This window comes from Balaenoptera musculus, chromosome 11 (assembly GCF_009873245.2).
Source record: "Balaenoptera musculus isolate JJ_BM4_2016_0621 chromosome 11, mBalMus1.pri.v3, whole genome shotgun sequence".
NCBI lineage: Eukaryota > Metazoa > Chordata > Mammalia > Artiodactyla > Balaenopteridae > Balaenoptera > Balaenoptera musculus.
In genome coordinates this window covers 85,106,168-85,125,623 of record NC_045795.1, presented here as the reverse complement: position 1 = coordinate 85,125,623, position 19,456 = coordinate 85,106,168, and the positions used below count along the sequence as shown (strand labels likewise).

Below are 19,456 nucleotides of genomic sequence, written 5' to 3'. Positions count from 1 at the left end.
GTGTGTATCAAATATTCATTCCACTGGAAAGTGTGCTTCCTGAAATAGGGATTTCTTTTGTCTGTATTGCTCGCTAATGAATCTCAAGAGCCTAGAACAGTGGCATTTACATAGCAGACATGCAACAAATATTTACTGAAAGTGCAATAAATGACTACTTAACATTTACTATATCTTTACTGTATACCAGGCACTTGATGTGTACGTTTTCTCATTTAATCCTAATGACATCTCGAGAGGGAGGGACTATCAGGATGCCCATTTCTTTTTTTTAAATTTTTTATTTTTATTCATATTTATTTTTGTCTGTGTTGGGTCTTCGTTTCTGTGCGAGGGCTTTCTCTAGTTGCGGCAAGTGGTGGCCACTCCTCATTGCTGTGCGCGGGCCTCTCACTATCGCGGCCCCTCTTGTTGCGGAGCACAGGCTCCAGACGCGCAGGCTCAGTAGTTGTGGCTCACGGGCCCAGCCGCTCCGCGGCATGTGGGATCTTCCCAGACCAGGGCTCGAACCCGTGTGCCCTGCATTAGCAGGCAGATTCTCAACCACTGCGCCACCAGGGAAGCCCCCAGGATGCCCATTTCTTAGATGTGGAGACAGAGGTGCAGAGGGATAAGAAGCTTTCCAGGTTTGGGGAGAAGTGGCTTTTGACTCAGGTGTTCTGACTTTAGAGACCCTGTGTTTCATACTGTGTGGAGTGCCCCTTGTGTGCCAGGCCTCGTGTGCAGAATTGCCACCGTTTAGACAAGCGGTAGAAATACCTCCTGGGGACCACGTGCCATTCCCCTGCCACGTTTTGTCTTTACTGAGTGAAGCTTCCCTTTCCACAGTGCTGTGACAGCAATAAATGGAGTGAATTCAGGAAAGACTGGCTGACCAACGAGTCCCTGTCACTAGCTAGCTCTGTGGCTGTGTCACCTTGTACAGTGGCCCCGAACCTCAGTCAAAGGAGGAGACTGAGTTCGGATCCCTGCCTTCCCTTCCAGCTCCAACATTCTACTGTTCCTGTGACTCCCAGGGAGCCGGATGTGAGTGGAAGACAGAGGACCACTTGTTACTAGGCAACCAGTACCCACCTCACCCATGTTGCCATGGTGATGATGAAAGTCGGGCCGATGGGATTACCAGCTCCTGTTAATTGCATATGAAAGCTGAAGGTCTCTGTCTCTTTCTTGCTTGCTCTCTCCATCTTAACTTTCTTGTTCTTCTAGGAACTGTGGAGAGATCTCCTCTCCTCCATCTGCAGTGTCCCTGAGGCAGCCGTAGTGCAATGGAAAGCAACTAGAAATGGAGACTGGCTGTGCCTCTGAGTAGCTGTGTGACCTTGGGCAGGTTACTCGGCTTCTCTGGGCCTCCATTTACCCCTTTGGAAAATGAAGGTGTTGGAGTAGTGGTCCCTGTCTAAGGTTCTTCCTGGCTCTCAAATCCTTTTTGATGCCTAGGGAGCATGTCAGGGGAGTAACAGTGTGGTTACTAGGCAACCAGCAGGCACGCTGCCCAAGTTGCCTTGGTGACTGGATGCTGGAAGGGAGGGGAGTAGCTGCTGCAGCTAATTGCTTAATTATTTATGAGTGCCTCAAGTCTTTTTTGTTGCTTTCATTGCTAGGGGCTGTGGGGTCACCTTCTCTTCCTCCCTCCTGCCGCCCCAAGCTGTCTGAGTTGCGTGTTATGCAGTGGGAGAGCACATTGGCCTGGATCTCAAGCTACCCACGTTCTAGTCCTGCCTGTGTTATTTCCTAGAGCTGTGGCCTCGGGTAAGTCACCTCACCTCTCTGGGCCTCAGTTTCTCCATTTGTAATATGATGGGTGTGCGTAGGTAATCTCCAAGTTCCCTTTCTACCCTGAAATTATTGGAATTCCTGCTGCCCAGTTGCAAAGTGGGAAAGATGAGGGGAATTTTCCTCATTTATTATCGTCTAAGGATGATTCTGAAGAGTGATAACAAGAGTGAAGTCTCTTACACGTTTCAAACGGGAAGGGAACGAAAGTAATGCCCATTGTTCCCTCCTTGCTTCTCACCTTAGTCATGTTGCCTGACTTCTTTTATTAATCTTAAGGTGATTTAAATTTTATATTGTTTGTATATCACCTGCTTCCAAAATAGATTTGAGGGGTTCACGGTATAAGATGCACACGTGCAATTGGATCATTAACATAAAAATAGGAATATATTAACATAAAAATAGTGATGCTTCTTCATTGGTTAATATTGATGTTGTGATTGAACAGCAGATGTAATTTCGAGCATCCTGGAAGCCAAAGCAAAAAGAGAGGGAGGTACATAATTGATATTCAATAAAGACAAATTGCCAGACTGTTCCTAGTTCTAAATGCTGAAAGTAATTTATCATGTGGTGCATACTCTCTTTTAGAAACTGCAGATAAAACTTTTAAAATATCCCTTTCTTGCTGAGAGTATTGTCACAGAACATAAGGAAGAAGCTAAACTTGACAGTTTGACTAGTTCTAATCAACAGAAAGCAAAAACTCCCTTTCTACCAATGCCTTAGAATTTTATATAAAGATTAAAGATGTCACTAAGTAAATATAAAATTTCAGAATCAGCCATTATTTATAAATCAATTATATATAAATGTATGTAACCATTTGCATGGTAATTTAGCAATGTAATTTAGCAATTTTAGACACAGGCAAAAATTCTTCTTCTCCAAACTTATTCTGAAATAAACTTGTGCAGATGAGGAAAGACATTAAATATAAAAATGCTTATGGTAGCATTATTTATCAAAGAAAATGACTGCAAACCAAATAAATCTTGGGGGCTATTGAATTAAATTACATTACTTCTTTAGAATGGATTACTTTGCAGTCCTTAAAATGAAGTAGATTTATATGTTTTGATATGAAAGTCTTCAAATATATAATGTCAATTAAGATAAGGAGGTGCAGCAATGGTATAAAATGCTTCTATTTCCTTATAAAAGATATAGGTAGGTATACAATTTATATATGTAGATATATGCCTTTACAGGCACACTTGCACTTTTCTGGAAGGAAACTGTTAACAGTGGTTTCCTCTGGGCAAGAAGATTGATAGCCTTGGGAGGGAAGGAGACTTACTATTCATTTTCTTATTTTTACTACGTGGACCTGTTAGTTTTCCAGTTAGAGAGGCAGTAGAGACTGGCAGTTAGAAGCCTAGACTCTGGAGCCTGAATACGTATGTTCAGATCCTGGCTCTCTCACTAACTGGGTGACCTTGGGGTTAATTTAACTTCTCCACTTCTCATCTATTAAATGTGCTAATAATAGTATCTTCCTCATTGGATTTTGTGAGGATTAAATGAGTTAATAAGGATAAAGTGCTCAGAATAGCTTGAACACTGCCATATATGCATTTTCTGGAAAAAATAAAAGGAGAAATTAACCAACCCCCAAAATGCATCTAACCGAAAGCGCCCCTTGTACCTCAGAGGTGGAAGGGCTTTTAAATATGTCACTGCTTCCAGCATCATACGTTGTATAAAAATTATGTTCGAAGCAGGGATAGCAAAGCAGCGGTTGTGTTTTCATTGTGGTCATTTTATCTGAACTTGAATACCTTTTAGGGAAGGCACCTACCCTGGGATTCATAACAGGTGTTTACCATGCCTGTGAAACCCCCAAACCCATCTAGTTTTGTAGCTCCTCTTCTAGTCCATCCCAGAGATGCTCAGGCTAAGAGCGGAATGTATGCTAGGCCACGGAGAAAATCTTTGAGGAGACAGAACTCTACATCCACAGCTGGCAAAGACCAGAGAGGCACTATCCAGAAATTCAAGTTTAAGGAGGGTGTCCATGTCCATGCCAGTTATGACATGTGTGTTCACATGCCCTCATGCGTCTCCTTTTCTTTTGAAAGAGAGAATGATGGACACTTGCCAAGGGGCGGTGCTAGGAGGCTCAGGAATCTTAATGGCCCTAGGGGCTTCCTCTGTATTCAAAGGTGCAGAAAGCGGAGGGCTGGGGTCCTGATGCCCAGTTTCCTCCTCCTTCCTTGTGGGTGCTTTGGGGCAAGTGTGGAGACCTTGGGCTGATTTTGAGCACCCTCATTTAAAGGTGGTCATACTCTGGGCACCTGGTGGCTCCTTCAAATCAGCTGAGTTAGGAAACATGCAAAACTGACCTGTAACAACTTCATCCCCCGGTCAGTGGTCCTGGTTGTCTGTCTGACCCTTTCTTTCTGCACTCTTGGGCACTGCAGTCTCTATTCATTTGGCCAGCGGTTCCCTGGGCATCTGTCTCTCACATCCAACTGTGCTTCCATCTGCCCTTCCATCCCTCCACCCCTCCTCCAACCATCTGCCAGCTTTCCCACCCATCCATCAGACTGCTGGTATGTCTATCCACCCCTCCTCCCCTCCCACCATGTGGGTCTGAGACTCCATCCACTGGACCATCCATCCATCCATCCCTCCATCTTTCTGTAGCCACCCATACATCTTGCTCACCTCCTGTCTGGCTGCAGAACCCACCGCTTGACCCTTCCTCTGTTCCCCCCACCCCTGTAGCCTGGAATCCGTCCCCGCCGCTGCTCTGCCCTCCCCCTGACCCGCGAGTCCGTCAGTCCCCGCACGCTGGGTCGGTGCCTGCGCCGAATCGGTCCCCCACTCGCGTGGGCCGTGCTTTTGTTCGGCTGCCCCAGGCGGGCCGGGCCCGGGCGGCCCGGCGGCGCGGCTCCCAGGCCGGGCGGGCGAAGGGCCGGGCCGGGGCGGGGCGCGCGCGGGGCGGCCGCGGCGGGGCGGGCGGGGGCCTGGGTGACTCAGCCGCTGCTCGCCCCGCGCGTCCGCCGGCCTCGCAGGCGGGGCGGAGAAAATGGCGTTGCCCCCGGCCGCCGCGCCCCCCGCCGGGGCCCGGGCACCGCCGGGGCCCCGCGCCGCCGCCGCCGCCGCCGCCACCACCGCGCCGCCGCTGGGCCTGCAGCAGCTCTCGGAGCTGCGGCCCGAGCCGGGCGGGGTCCCGCTGCACTCGCCCTGGACCTTCTGGCTCGACAGGTGAGGGGAGCGCGGGGCTCGCCGCCGCCACCGCCGCCGTGCGCCCGCCGGGCCTGCGCCGCCTCTTTGTCTCGGGGTCCGCCTCCCCCGCCCCGGGCCGGGTGCGCTCGGGCGGCCCGGCCCCCAGCCCCGGGCCCCGGGCGCCGGCCCCGCCGCGCGAGCTCGCGCAGAGCCAGCTCGGAAGCCGAGGGTTTCGGGCCGGCGCGAGCGGCTGTCGGGCGGCCTCGCCTCACGGCCGGGAGAGAAAACACGCAGTCCCCAAAGTTTCGGCAGCACTTTTCCCCTTTCTTTCCTTCCGAAGAAGAAACGCCGGCGGGCGGGTATCCTGGCTGGGCAGTGGGAGATGCCGGGCCTGGCGGGGGTGATCGGTCCTCGCTGTAAAGTGGGGCGAGTGATGCTGTCCTGGTCACCCCCCCCCCCCACGGGGCTCTGGGGGAACTCGGGACACGACCCTCGCTGTGACAGCGCTCGGGAAAGTCGACCAGTCCCCTGGGAAGTGTTTGGAGGTGGTATTACTATGGCACAGCGGGCGCCTACCCCCGCCCACCGATGCTGCCTTTGAATTCTTTCTCATCCACCGGGCAGCTATTTCTTGAGCACTTACTGTGGACCCACACGCCTGCTAGGCGCTGGGGATTCAGTGGTGAGCCTTGCCTCACCTTGTTGGTCAAGTGGGCACAATTATAGCTTTCTCAGGGGACAGCTCAGGTACCTTCTCAGAAATGCCTACAGGACTGCCGCGTCTAAATTAGCACCCCTCCTCCCTCCCATCACTCATGTCCTCCCTGTTTTTCTTCATAAAGTTTATAATGCTACCGAGTTGAGTTGTGTAGAAAACTGTTTATTTTTCCTTCTGTCTCAATCCCTCAACATTACCCCCTCTGTCACGGGCCAGTGAGCAGGAACTTTGTGCCTGGCACCTAGTAGGAGCGCAAGAAATTTTTGACAAATGAATAAATGGATGAATTGCAAAGTCCCTTCGTAGTATCTGTCACCCAGCCGGTGCCCAAGGATGACACTTCAAGGTTGTCCCAAGAGCTTATGGAAGTTTTGATGACACTGTATCTCTATGGTTAAGTGTTAGGGAGGCATGGATGTGTCAGTTTTCTGTGAAATTTACTCAGTAGACGCCAGTCTGGTTTTTAAAAGCCTTGCGTAAAATACCTGTAAGATTTTTAAAAAGTGATATTCATCTTTTCTTAGGGAGACAAGCTCATTCCTTTCTTCCTGTTGGAATTAGCACCCATCTACAAGAATTGACACTTGGAGTCATTGTCTTTTCCGGGGACACAGAGAAGTTGGGGGGTGGGGAAGATACAGTGAGTCTCGTTTTTTTTTTTTTTTTTTCTAATATTTTCACTTTCGTTATGAGATGCTGAGAGAGCGTTTTACTGTCAAAACAAGAATGGTTTTGGCACATTGTAGCAGAATGAAATCATGTGTGTCTTTGTTTTCAAAGGTGTGTTGTAATTGCTGTTACCTGGTATCTGTTTTCAAGGCGTTAAATCTGGACCTCTGGACCATTGGCTTCGGGTGGGCTGCTGGAAACAGTATCAAGGGAGTGTGTTTATAAACAGGTCAAAGATTAGTCTCCTTACAGGCACAACATTTTTAAGAATGGCCTAAGATACTAATACTATATAGCAACACAACTTTTAAAGAATATCTGGTATCTTTTTTTTTTTTGGAAGCATAGTTGATATACAATATTATGTAAGTTACACAGTGTACAATATAGTGATTCATAATTTTTAAAGGTTATACTCCATTTATAGTTACTATAAAATATTGACTCTATTCCCTGTGTTGTAAATATATCTTTGTAGCTTAACACAACTTTTAAAGAATATCTAATATCTTTTAAGTTAAGACCATGGTAACTCCAACGAAGACAGACTGTAGCTTTTCTACTGTGTGTTTGCACATTTTTGTCCTCTGAAAGCCAGTAATCAAATGAAACATGTTACTGCCACCACGTCCAAATCTTCAACAGAAGTGGCTGTATTAATTTAGAAATGATACTTAGTTCCAGCATTGCACATACGAATTCATTTTGCCTGATCAGTCATCTCATCGCTACTATTGAACTTGCTCCACTTCCCTGGAGATGCAGGGTGCCCCTCTTTCCCTCAGGGTTGTGAACACATTGTCTTCTAGAGGTTCCCTTGTATCTTTTTTCCCCCCAGACAAACAAGATTGTAGCGAGGGTGGTAAGGCTCTCAGGAGAGCCCTCCAAGGGCAGCCTTCACCTCAGGTAGCTGATGTCTGCCGCCGATGACATCAGTCTCGAGAACCACACCATCCAAAGGTCTCCTGCTACTTGAAAGTCTTTGGCACCTGCCTCTTGGCCTGTCCTACCTTCCAGCCTACTCTCTGTGACGATGAACAAATGATCTAGCCTCACTAGGCCTCACTTGCATGGTTTGTGAAATGGGGATAAATAATCATAGGATATTCTGAGGGCTACATGAGTGCTATGAATGTAAAACACCAACGAGTGTCCTAGCATAGACTACGTGTACAGTAAATGCTAACCACTAAAATTATTATTCAGTGCTCCCTAATTACCACCCATTCGCCCGTCAGTGGTTCCCCAGAGCAACTTGTCTGAATTTAGTGTTAGGAAACCAGCATCCTAATTTATTCCCGTCATGGATGAATTTGAGAGTCCCCCCAGTAGAGTTATTTGCAGTTTCAGTAGTAAACTCCAGTAAGTCTTTTATTTGTTTTGTTTTGTTTTTTAAAATAAATAAATTTATTTATTTATTTATTTTTGGCTGTGTTGGGTCTTCGTTTCTGTGCGAAGGCTTTCTCTAGTTGCGGCGAGCTGGGGCCACTCTTCATCGCGGTGCGCGGGCCTCTCACTGTCGCGGCCTCTCTTGTTGCGGAGCACAGGCTCCAGACGCGCAGGCTCAGTAGTTGTGGCTCACGGGCCTAGTTGCTCTGCGGCATGTGGGATCTTCCCGGATCAGGGCTCGAACCCGTGTCCCCTGCATTGGCAGGCAGATTCTCAACCACTGCGCCACCAGGGAAGCCCGTGTTTTTTTGTTTTTTAATTAGACTTTATGGCTAAGGATTCAAACATTTGGGGGATAATTTTGGCTGGGGGTATAGGATAAAGAGTTTTCCTCCCCTTTTCTGAGTATGTAAAACTCGGACCTGTCTTGATTCTTGGAGGCCACTCTTGGTTGTGTGCCTCTGACTGCTTTGTTTTCATCGCATGGTGACCCCCCTCTCCTCTAAGTTTTATACATGGGCTCAGTGCTCAGGCCTCTTCTCTTGTTCCCATCCACACCAGTGATCTCATCCAGTCACAAGGCTTTCAGCTCCATCTGTGCACTGGTGATTCCCAAAACCTTACACTCATGCATCCAACTCCTCCTCTCCGTCTCCATGTGGATGTCTAATACACATCCTTACTCAACACGTGCCAAACCGCTTCCTCGGCTGTCCTCCCCATCTTGTCTCCTTCGTCTGTGTCATCTCAGACCAGAGCAGTTAACAGCAACTCCATCCTTCCAGTTGTTCGTCGCCCCCCTCCAAATCTTGGAGTCATCTGTGATTCTCCTGCTCTTCCTCCTTACCTCCCCCCCTTTTCCATCCCCTTCCCCACCCTTCTTCCTCCTGCTACATCCGTTAACAACAAATGCTATTGATTCTACCCTCAAATGCATCTAGAATCCAATGTATTCTCACCACCCACATCCCAGACCCTGGACCACACCACATCTGTGACCTGGATGAAGGCAAGAGCATCCTAACTGCTCTCCCTGCTTCTGCTCTTGCCCCATACAGTTCATTCCCATCACAGCAGCCAAAGCGGTCCCTTTAAATACCACAGTTAAAACGTGTCACTTCTCTGCTCCCGGGTCCTCTCCGAGCAAAAGCCAGAGTGCTTATCATGGCCCTTGAGACTCTGCAGCATTTCCTGGCCCCGCCTGGTACACCTTTCTCCTGCTGTCTCTCTGTCACTCTCCCTACTGCACGTGCCCTTCTAGCTTGCTGGACCCCTTGCTGTTTCTCCATCATCCTAAGCATGGGCCTTTGCCACTGGGGGGGTCCTTCCTCCTGGGATGCTCTTCCCTCGATCATCTGCTAGGTCTGCGCTTCCCTTACTTCCAGTCTCTGCTCGAATGTCATCTTCTCAGCAAGGCCTTCCCTGACCACTGGTACAAAATGACCCGCATCTCCTGACACGCTCCCCGAGGCCCTGCTCCTACTTTATTGTCTCTGTAGGGTTAACACTGTTTGTGTGTCTGCTCTTCACCAGAATGGACACTTCCCAGGGTTCTTTTCCCCACCACTCTGTCCTCAGCTCCTAGATCAGAGCCTCGGACAGCTCAGCCCACACTGAATATTTAGGGGGCTGTTGAATTCTACCCACAGTGACTTTCCCTTCTCCTGTGGCGGCTGATTTTACTCTAATTATCAGTTGCAAATCTGCATCCTAGCCCTGACCTCTCTCCTGTGTTCTGGACACACACGACCTACCCTGTTATGGTCAACACCACCACCGTCCTACCTGGAATCCCCTTCTCTCTCACATACCCTTCCCCGTCCAGTTCTGTACTTGACGTTGCTGCAAGGCTAAGCCGTCCCGTCTTCTCCGTGTCCCTCCCTCTGCACATCCTGGGCCCCTCCAGCCCCAGTCACACGCTATAGCCTCCTGCTCCCAAGCTTGTCCCTCCCCAAGCCTCCCCGACCTGGGCTCACAGGTTAGCCTTCTAAACTACGCCTGGTCTCGTCGTTCCAAAACTCCCCTGCCCCTCTCCTCTGGCACGGCAGTGGATTTTGACTTTGTGTCTCTCACCACCTTAGGGTGCCTCTGTTGTGGGGTTGTGTGCTCCAGCCAGGTGCAATTGTGGGTCTGCACCCCTACCTTTACCAGCAGGTCTGATTGACTTTTGTGGTACAAACTTCTGTATTGCTGTTTTTAATGTGAAACCCACCTCCTTTTCAGCTTCATCACCTGTGTCTCCCCAACTCCATTATACTGCTCAGTCTGCCCATTCTCTCTGGTAACAACAGCAAACGCCTGGCCCTTCTGCTGGATAAACCATGGACTTGCCAGCCTCTGAGATTTGTCTTGTGAAGTTCCTTCTGCTTGGGTTGCCCTCCTCCCCTTTGTCTACCACACATCCTTCGAGGCCTTCCTGAGTTGCCACCTCTATAATTGTCCTTAAAAGGACTTGGCCCAGGCATGATTAAGCCCACCTCCTTTGTGGTCCTACCGCATGTTTATAGCCTATATTTGTATTAAGGATCATTACTTCCTCCTCCGTCCCTCCCTCTTGACCATGAGACACATAACTGCCTCGTGTCTGCTCCCGGAAGTGTGCCTTAGAGTGTGCATAGTAGGTACCTAGTGAGTGTTTGTGTTCTTGTGGTTTGAATCGCAAAGGTGGGCCCTCACTACATCGCCCACCAACCCCACCCCATCAGGATTTAGCTCCACCCACAGTGTTAAAAGATACAGCCTCCCAACCCTGCCCCAGACCTGCTCCATCAGACCTCTGGGGTAGAATGTGCATCTGTAACAAATGCCTCAGGTGCCAAAACTTCACAGTTACTGCTCTGTTTGTTGGTGAGATTAACGAACATATTAGTCGCCAGTCACTGTTGTAGGTGCTGAGAATGCGAAGATGACAACATGGGCCTGGGCCTCCCAGGAGGTTACACACCATCTGCTTCAGTGGCATCAGTTCAGCCAGGTACTGAACTCTAGAGGGACCCGCCTTCCAGGGTAGAGTACGTTCAAGTGTGTTCCAGTGGTGTCTGCATAAGAACACGTCTTATGGAGGCGGGGTGGGACCAGGCTTGACAAAGAGGATCCGCAAATCATCCTTGTTCATCCCAGAGTGGCCTACTGGGTGTAGGTGAGGGCAGGGGGCTGCATGGAAGGCCGTAGGTGACAGGGAGAAAGTGGCTGGGGTGTCGACTTTTCCTGTCCTTTTTCCCCATTCTTGCCTTTCTGAACCCACAAGCTCTCTTAATGACCAGGATTTTATTTTCTGTAAGAGGCAAAGGGGTCCTGGGTACTTCAGGCAGGGAAAGGCCCTGACCTAGGGGATCCCAGCCTGTCCAACTGTGGGTCAGTAGCTGCTTCCTACAGACAGGCCTGAAGGCCCTAAACGTCCTCACTCAGAAAGCTTACTAGTCCTTACCTGGTACTAGCTTCTCGAAAATATATTTTCCTGTTTTCAGGATTACAGATGCCATTTCCTTATTTCCAAACCTAAGACAGCTGGCAGGACTTCAGTGACCTGGCCCTTCTTAGTTCCGTTGTCAGCTCTGTAACACTGTTACACTTCTCTTTCACCCAGCCTCCGTGTACTAAAGGATTAATTAGATATGGAGATGAAAAGAGTCCCAGTTGCTACCAGCAAGGAGCTCATAGGCCAGGAGTGACAATAGACAAGAGAAGGGGAAAAAATCAAAATCAAATAAACCTGCAAAAATAAAGCATTTAGATTATATAGATAGTTTCAATAGATGCACTATTAAATGTTATTAATAGGCCCTGGCCCATTTTTGCAGGTGACTCTTTCTCAAACAGGAAGCTGGTGTAGCCACAAGCCACAGATCTATTTAAAAGTGATTAAAATGAAATCATCTTTAATGGAGTGAATGATATACAAGGGATCCCCTTCATCAAGTATCTGGGCTTGTGCAGATTTTCTCTCTGGCAGCTGAGCCTGATGTTAGTAAATTCAACAAGACGACGGGCTTTTAGGAGACATATCCCTGGCTTTGAAATTTTCCCCGTTTAGGTTATTCTCTTGGCTGAAATGAACTGATCTCTCATATAAGGTGAAGTCATCATTCGTTTTTTCACCAAACGTTTATTGTGTGCATGTGCCCTGGGCATGTCTATCCATAACTTGGCTATCCTGTAACATATGTAAAATTGTAAACATTTTTTTTTTTCACTTTAACCTATTAATGTTCACAGCTGTTTACTTCAGTGCACTGGTCACTAGACTGGAGCTGTACATAATTATCCACAGAATCCTCACAATACTGAAGTAGGCTGTACCAGCAACATTTTACACATGAGACAGCTGAGGCGCGGACAAGTAACTTGCCTGAGGTCACACAGCTAACGTAGAACAGAAGCGGGATTTGGGGTAAGGACTGTGTGACCCCAAGCACTGGCATCCCTCACCCCAACTGAGCACTGCTTCCCTGTGCGTATGAACAGTGAATGGGACACAGTTCTCCCGTATTTCATATCCTCGAATATGGGAGCTGGGCAGGACTCGAGAGGTCATCTGGACCTGCCACTGAATTTCTCAAATAAGGAAACTAGGGGCCAGTGTCACAGGAGATAATTAAGCCAAGGACTCCCTGCTTTAAAATTGGCAGAGAAAAAGAAGAGAGCCCCACCTAAAACCCATATTTAAGTGCCTTTATAGGATTGTCCTTCACATTTAATGATAACCCCGTCTTAATCATCTCTTTGGGTGATGAAGAAAATGCATCTGTGAAAAAAGATGATTTTTTTTTTTACATTTTTCCGATGATGCTGTCTGTATTCCATTAGCTTTTATTTCCCATTTATGGTGATTTGCTTTACATGATATAAGTCAACAAACCTCAAACTTTAATGTATAGACAGATCACCTGGGATTCAGCAGGTGTCAGGTGCGGCCTGGAGACTCTGCAGCTTTAACAAGCTCCCAGGTAATGCTGCTGGTTGATGGACTATATAAGTGGCAGGGATGTGGGCAGGGTTTGGGGAAACGTTTTCAGCTTCTTTCCTTTGTAGGAAGCATCTCCAGAAATCCAGGTCCCTGGTAAGTGGTACTGTGGTCTGCTGAGAGCTAGCCAAGGAATGGTTAAGATAATTTCTGAGGTACTGACAAAGGCATCTGTCCCCATGAATTTTATTCCTGAGCTTAGCCTGCAGCAACCAGGTGGGGTTTAATGGAGAAGGCACATTTGGACTGCTGGAAAGTCAGGGTTGAGGGTTGCAAGGTGCAGGAGAGTTGAGGATGTATTTGGTGCAGCGTTGTGTTTGCAGCACCAAGCAGAGTAGGGGGTCATGCTGGAAGTGATTAGTTTAGGCTCCTGACAAAGAGCCAGGTTGCCAGGGACCCTTGGTTCAAGTACCAACTCTCCTATTAGCCAACTGTGAGCCTTTGGGCAAGTCGCCACCCTCGGACTTAGTTTGCTTATCTGCAGAGTGGGGTTGCAACCGTTATTTACCTCATGGTGTTTAATTAATAATGCATGCATGTAGCACACAATGTGTGATCTTTTCACCTACTGGGAGCACAGTAAACATCTCTTGAATAAGAGGGAGTATAAAAATGCTTTGAAGCATCTCAGACTCAAATTGAGCTAAATGAGTTCTGTCTTGTGAAGATTCTCAGGAACCTGCTTTAATGAATTGATAAAGATGATTTGTAAATAACACATTGAATTATTGCATGTAAATGCTGGTTATGTGCCTGGAAACCATTTAAGTTGAATAGTTGGTCCAACTTATTGAACTTCCTGCCTTCTCCTAATTCCCCAAATGAAAAGTGATTTTAACCAGTTTTACATAGAGAATCTTAAGATGCATTTGCTCTAATTCCGTGATTAAGTTGAAGACACACAAGGGCAATATAAAGCTGGACTTGGGGATTTTGTAACATTAAGAGTTCCCCTGACATCTTACACTAATCGTCTACTTGGCAGACCTAGGAGGATCCCTTCCCACTCCTGCCTTAACCATAACAGCTTCTGGATTCGCCAGGTCCAAGTGGAAGCAGCTCCTCGAAGCTGTGGCCTTAAGCCCAGAGAGACTGGCACCGGATGGGCTTTCTTTCCTGAGGATGGACCCAGCAGTTTCTCAGCTCTGTGTCACTCTCACAGACTTCTTGGGATTTTTGCCCTCGGTCCCACAGATTAGAAAATGTGCTCGGTGTCTCTTAGTTGTGATGGGTTCCCCCTCTGTTCCTCTTCCGCTCTTGCTGCTGCTGCTGGTGACGACAGCAACTGTTGCTTGTTAGATGCCAGTTGCTGTGTGAATACTTCATGCGCCTTAGCTCTTGCAGTCTAAGTAGCAGTCTAAGTAGGGGCAGAGACCATTCTCAGAAAGGGGAAGCGAGGGTCAGGAGAGTCAGGCTTTTGTCACACAGCGGCTGGCTGGCAGAGCTGGAGCTCAGTTCTGTCGATTTCAAAGACCATCCTCCTAAGCCCTCTGCTTTCCTGCCTTCCTGCCACAGCCCAGCTTGGCTTTTGTTTGGTAAATTATCTTCCTCTCATGTCCAGCCTCCGAAAATGATGACCTGTAAATGCGTTCTTCCCGAATTGTGTTCCTTGTATCACGTTTTGGGGTATCGTTATTGCCAGGGGTTCTGGTGGCGTCTAACCCTGTCCTGCGTCTCTTCTTTCCCGCCCCCCCCAGCCCCTGCCCCCCAGCAGTGTGGCTAAATGGGTAGTGGTGGAGGAGGGAGTGAGTGGCAAGGGCAGTGGGTGGGCCCAAGGATGGAGGAGATAACGTAAGAAGGGCTGAGAGGGGGATTTGGCGGAAGATGCGCTGTCTGTGACCACCCATGCTGACAGTGACTGCTTGGTGTTTTACTGAGAAGCGTCCTCCTCCAAGAGGAAGATCGTGGGCCTCAGAGCCAGAGAGACCAGGAAAAGGACCCGGATCTGCTCCTCAAAAACAGGCTCACTGAGTTTGTTTCCTAGTCTGTAAATGGAGATAATGATACCAACCTGGCAAGCTTGCTGTAAGGATTGGAGATCTATATGCAAACCCCTCTCATATAGTACGTGCTCAGTAAAAGGAAGCCATTATTATATTACTGTCATTAAATTAAAGGGGAAACTCCTAGTGGAACAATTCAAACTCCTTAACCTGATCCATCCAGGAGGCATTTCTTGTTCCATTGCTGTGTTCTCAGCTCCAGCTGTATACTGTGAGAGGGTGACATAGTATTCAAAGAATGTGAAAGTAGGTCCTGATTCCTTGGTTCTGCGATTGTCCACATTCAACGTTATATTACTGGTATATTCCTCCCTCAACTTTTTCTCACACTTCCTGCCTCCCAGGCCAACAAAGAGGAACCTAAACATTGTTTCTTTGCCTTTAGCAATCTGGGAAATTCAGAGAGAGAGGCAGGGGTGCCAGTTCTAGAGCATACACTTCATGAGGACAAGGGCTTCATCTCGAATGAGCACTGCTGTGTCCTCGTCAGCTAAAAGAGGTGTGCCATGAATCTTTGGTGGTTAAATAAATTATAGGTCTTCTTAGGCTGTTTGTTGCACGTACACGGCAGGGTTTCTCAGCGTGGACTCTTGCCATTTTGGACCTGATCACCCTGTGTTGCGGGTGCTGTCCTGTCCAGCCCTGGCTTTGCCCACTCGATGCCAGGGGCACCCCTCCAGTGGTGATAACCGGAAATGTCTCTGGATATTGCCAGGTGTCTTCTCCTCAGAGGCCCCATCACCTCTACCTAGATGAGGGCCCTTGGTCTGCAGAGAGAGGGTTTGGTTAGGGTTCTGTTGAGAGGTTTGGGTTTGTAACATGAAGGAAGTCAAAAGATTTTTTTAAAGATGTGAGAATGTACTGTATGTATGATACCAGTAAAAAAAAAAAAAAAAAAAAGTTTCTTTCACTGAAATCCACTACACACACTTCCCTTCCAGTTGCCGCAACTTTCTGTTAGAGGAAAAGGGAAGAGAGGGTTGCCGGCTGCCTGCTGCCGGGGCTGCAGCTTTGCCAGCAGCTGCCCGCACTGCTACTTTAAGAAACAGTAACTGTAGATGGTACGGCTTCCAGTTCAACTTTGAATCAGCAAGTCCAGTACAGACTGACCTGTTTACAAGGCAGATCACTTACAAATCTCGGCTTGTTTTCCATTTTAAAATTGATTTTGTGGATATGGCCCAGTTCTGTTTGCTAAAGATGGCTGAGGTTCAGGCACGAGGTATAGGCTTTTTAGTGTTTTCTAGTGACTGTCTGGATCAGATTTGGCTTGCAGGAGAATGGCTTTCCTTGCGCTGGCCAAGCCAGCCAACCATTCACTACTGTCAGAAGGTCCGACAGCATTTTTCTTATTTTGACACCTGGATATTCATAAAACTGTCCAGCATCTGGAAGGAACCTTGAAAATTAGAGAATCCAACCTCCTTCATTAAGAAATTAGGCAACTCATGGCACAGGGAGATCAGCTCGGTGCTTTGCGACCACCTAGAGGGATGGGATAAGGAGGGTGGGAGGGAGACGCAAGAGGGAGGAGATATGGGGATATATGTATATGTATAGCTGATTCATTTTGTTATACAGCAGAAACTAACACAACACTATAAAGCAATTATACTCCAATAAAGATGTTAAAAAAAAAAAAGACATTAGGCAAGTCATTTTCCATAGAAGCTGACACATTTCCTTTCAAACACCAATACATCAGCATCCTAAGATGTTAAGCAGAATAGAGCTGTTGTTGAGCATGATCCTGTTGGTTTCAGCGAGGACCTTCTCTACCTTGATCTGATGGAAAGACTATTCGAAGAACATAACGTGGACGCAATCTTGTATTAAAAGTAGGATTCAGCAAAACGGCAGCCTTGATGAGAACACACCAAGAGTCAATTATAAAACTCCGTTAAAAAATGTAAGTGTGTAGGGGCTTCCCTGGTGGCGCAGTGCTTAAGAATCCACCTGCCAACGCAGGGGACACGGGTTCGAGTCCTGGTCCGGGAAGATCCCACATGCCGTGGAGCGACTAAGCCCGTGCGTCACAATTACTGAGCCTGCGCTCTAGAGCCCGCGAGCCACAACTACTGAAGCCCGCGTGCCTAGAGCCTGTGCTCTGCAACAAGAGAAGCCACCGCAATGAGAAGCCCACACACTGCAACAAAGAGTAGACCCCCCACTCGCCGCAACTAGAGAAAGCCCGCACGCAGCAACGAAGACCCAACGCAGCCAAAAATAAATGAATAAATAAATAAATTTATTTTTTAAAAAAAGTAAGTGTGTATATGGCTTGACTGGACAGTTTAGCAGTGAGGGGTAAAGAGCAGGAAGTCTCAGGTCACCTGTATGCAAATCAGGTTTCTGTTGCCTGAGGCACCTTATCAAACCTCTGTAGGCACCGGGCTGCTCAGCTGTAAAATGGTAAGAAATAATAATGACATCTGAATACGCAGGCTTGCGAGGATTCAGTGCTGTGATGAAGGTGACTTGCTGAGCACACAAGCAAGAATTCAGTCCATGCACGTCAGCCCCTGGCATTGTTGTCGTATGAAGCGCTGCCTCCTTGTTTCATGCTAGAGCCCTTCTTGGACTCTGGAGACTATAGAGGTTTCTTCAGAAACCTAGTGCAGTGAAACTGAACAGACCTAAATGACTTTGTATAATTGTCTCCTGCTAGAATATGAGTAAAAGACCAGAACGTGGAGACAGAGGCATTTAAAAAGAGGCATATAAAGCAAAGGTTTATCAGTGATTTTTTTTTCTGGGTGAAATGGTGGTATTCTCATGTTGTATTTGCTTAAGTTGACATGTTGTATGAGGTGAACACTCAAATTATACTCATGCTAAACCATCATAAATTGAATGGTAGTTTTAAAAATTAATAAAAATTCAAAATACACAGTTTTAAAAATGAAAAAATGCAAAGGACATTTCCTACCTTTGGATCCTTATACCACCCCCTCCCCCAATCCCGCTAGGGAAAGAACCCTGTATATATCCTGCTATATGCTTTGGGCAGCCAGGGGTATATCTTCCGGGCACATTTGGTGGAGAAGTCAGCTAAACTCTTCAAAGGAAGAAAAGTCAGTATTAGAATAAATGCCAGTAGATTTTCATGGAAAGGCAATAGATTGTTCATGTGAAAACCTACTCAGAAAAGGTTAAGGTTTTGGGGGATTTTTTTAGTTTTTTTCCCCAATCCTTTTGTAATTTAAACCCCAAACAGCATAAAACCTGTATCAAATAGCAAATTAGTATTTATCTAAGTCAATACAGTCGTACCCCGGGCAGTCCAGATAGAGCGACGGATGCATCGTGGGTCAGACGCCACCGTCGCAGGTGCTGATCCAGTGCCTTGCTCTTCATCACGTCCTGCAACGTAGCTATTTGAGGCTTCGGGTCTGGCGGCAGAATGCAGTCTTGGTGGTTATCGTGGATTTGCGTTTGTCAAACAAACAACGTCCGGCACACTCATAATAACTAGAAAAGAGTTGTAAACCTGGTGCTTTGGGGAAGATTTATTTATCAGACTCCCCCCGCTCAACAGGGTCCCTTGTTTGCCTCCACACTAGTCCGTAATTATGCTTCCTTGTGACCTCCAGGCTAGGGAGCTGTGTTCAGAAGTGCGTCTTTTATATCAGGTTCAACACCCAGGTCCATATGACTGGTCCATAATTCCAGGACTGTAGTCTGGAGAGCTGTGCCCCTGGTGCCTGATGCTTGCCGCACACCTGGGCCTCGCCCTCTGCTCTGCCATCCCCTCCACCTCTGAGCGGGCTCAGTTTTGTGCACATGTCTTGCCAGGAAGTTCACCATCTTGAGGTCCCCTGGGGACTGTGTCTCGGAGGGTCAGTGGCTGGTAAGGAGCGTTCCTTTTATAGATTCCAGATCCTGGTGGGTCAGCTGTGAGCTGGTGCTTGCTCCACACCGCCAGCCTCTTAGTTCTTACAGCCAGACATGAGGCTGTCAAGCATTACTTGAGTTTTTCAACCTTAGGCCTGATGTCGCTGGACCCCAACATTCCTGAGCGAGACCTGCTAATTCAGTGTAGGGAGAAAGGAGAGGTAGCAAGGATGGAGAGGCTTCACTTCTGCAGATTGATGAGACCACGTCCTGTTACCCCCAAACCCAGGACATGGTGCTGGGTAAAGCCCGTCACAGTGGATGGCTCTTCTGGTGAATAAGCTGGTAGTATGTTGCCATCTAGTGGAACATACGGCAAACTAAAGATGAATGTATTCTGACCGCAGAGTTCAGCAGAGCTAATTAAATCCGCCAGAGAAAATAACTGAAAGTATTTTCTAAAGGCAGGTGTTTTGGAAACACGTGCAAATTCAAGTGAGGCGAAGGGTGACTTTTAGTAATCATGTTTTCTTAAAGTTGGCAAAAGGTCACCCAAGAGTTCATGAATATTTACCACCAAGGAACTAACAAATTTTTCAAACATATAACCAGGTCAGGACCCTGCACTGTCATTGTCATCTATACAACAGGCCCAGTTTCCTATCCAGAGTCCTAGGCCAAAAAGGCTTGGTTGCAACATGGTTATTTTTGTATTTTTTAAAATGTGATTTTAAGGTTTCCAATGTGTTTCTTACATTTCCCGTTTTCCTGTTAAACCTCCACAGGATAAATATGCTTATTTTTAGGAGACGCGAACACCTGACTTGACAAAGTAGGAGTTTCACATTTTAAATTCTAACCAGCATCCCAGAAGTGTCCGCGTCTGTGGTTTCAGACCTGATTTGTGTGAAGACCTGCAGACTTACA

At 47.5% G+C, this 19,456-nt stretch overlaps 1 protein-coding gene across 3 annotated transcripts in view; it reads left to right on the top strand.

Annotated features, from left to right (window-relative positions):
• The first annotated feature begins 1,605 nt into the window (after positions 1 to 1,605).
• The window catches only part of EIF4E3 (eukaryotic translation initiation factor 4E family member 3), a 44,231-nt gene continuing 26,380 nt past the window's right edge, over positions 1,606 to 19,456 (top strand). Inside the window, exon 1 of one of the 3 annotated variants that reach the window (XM_036869013.1) lies at positions 1,606 to 1,752. Coding sequence is in view for 2 of the 3 variants with exons in the window: in XM_036869010.1 (XP_036724905.1) it covers positions 4,814 to 4,992 (179 nt within the window). In the remaining variant the exon portion in view is untranslated. Of the gene's footprint in view, positions 1,753 to 4,792; positions 4,993 to 19,456 lie in introns of those variants that run through there. The other 2 variants (XM_036869010.1, XM_036869011.1) reach the window with 2 other exon arrangements.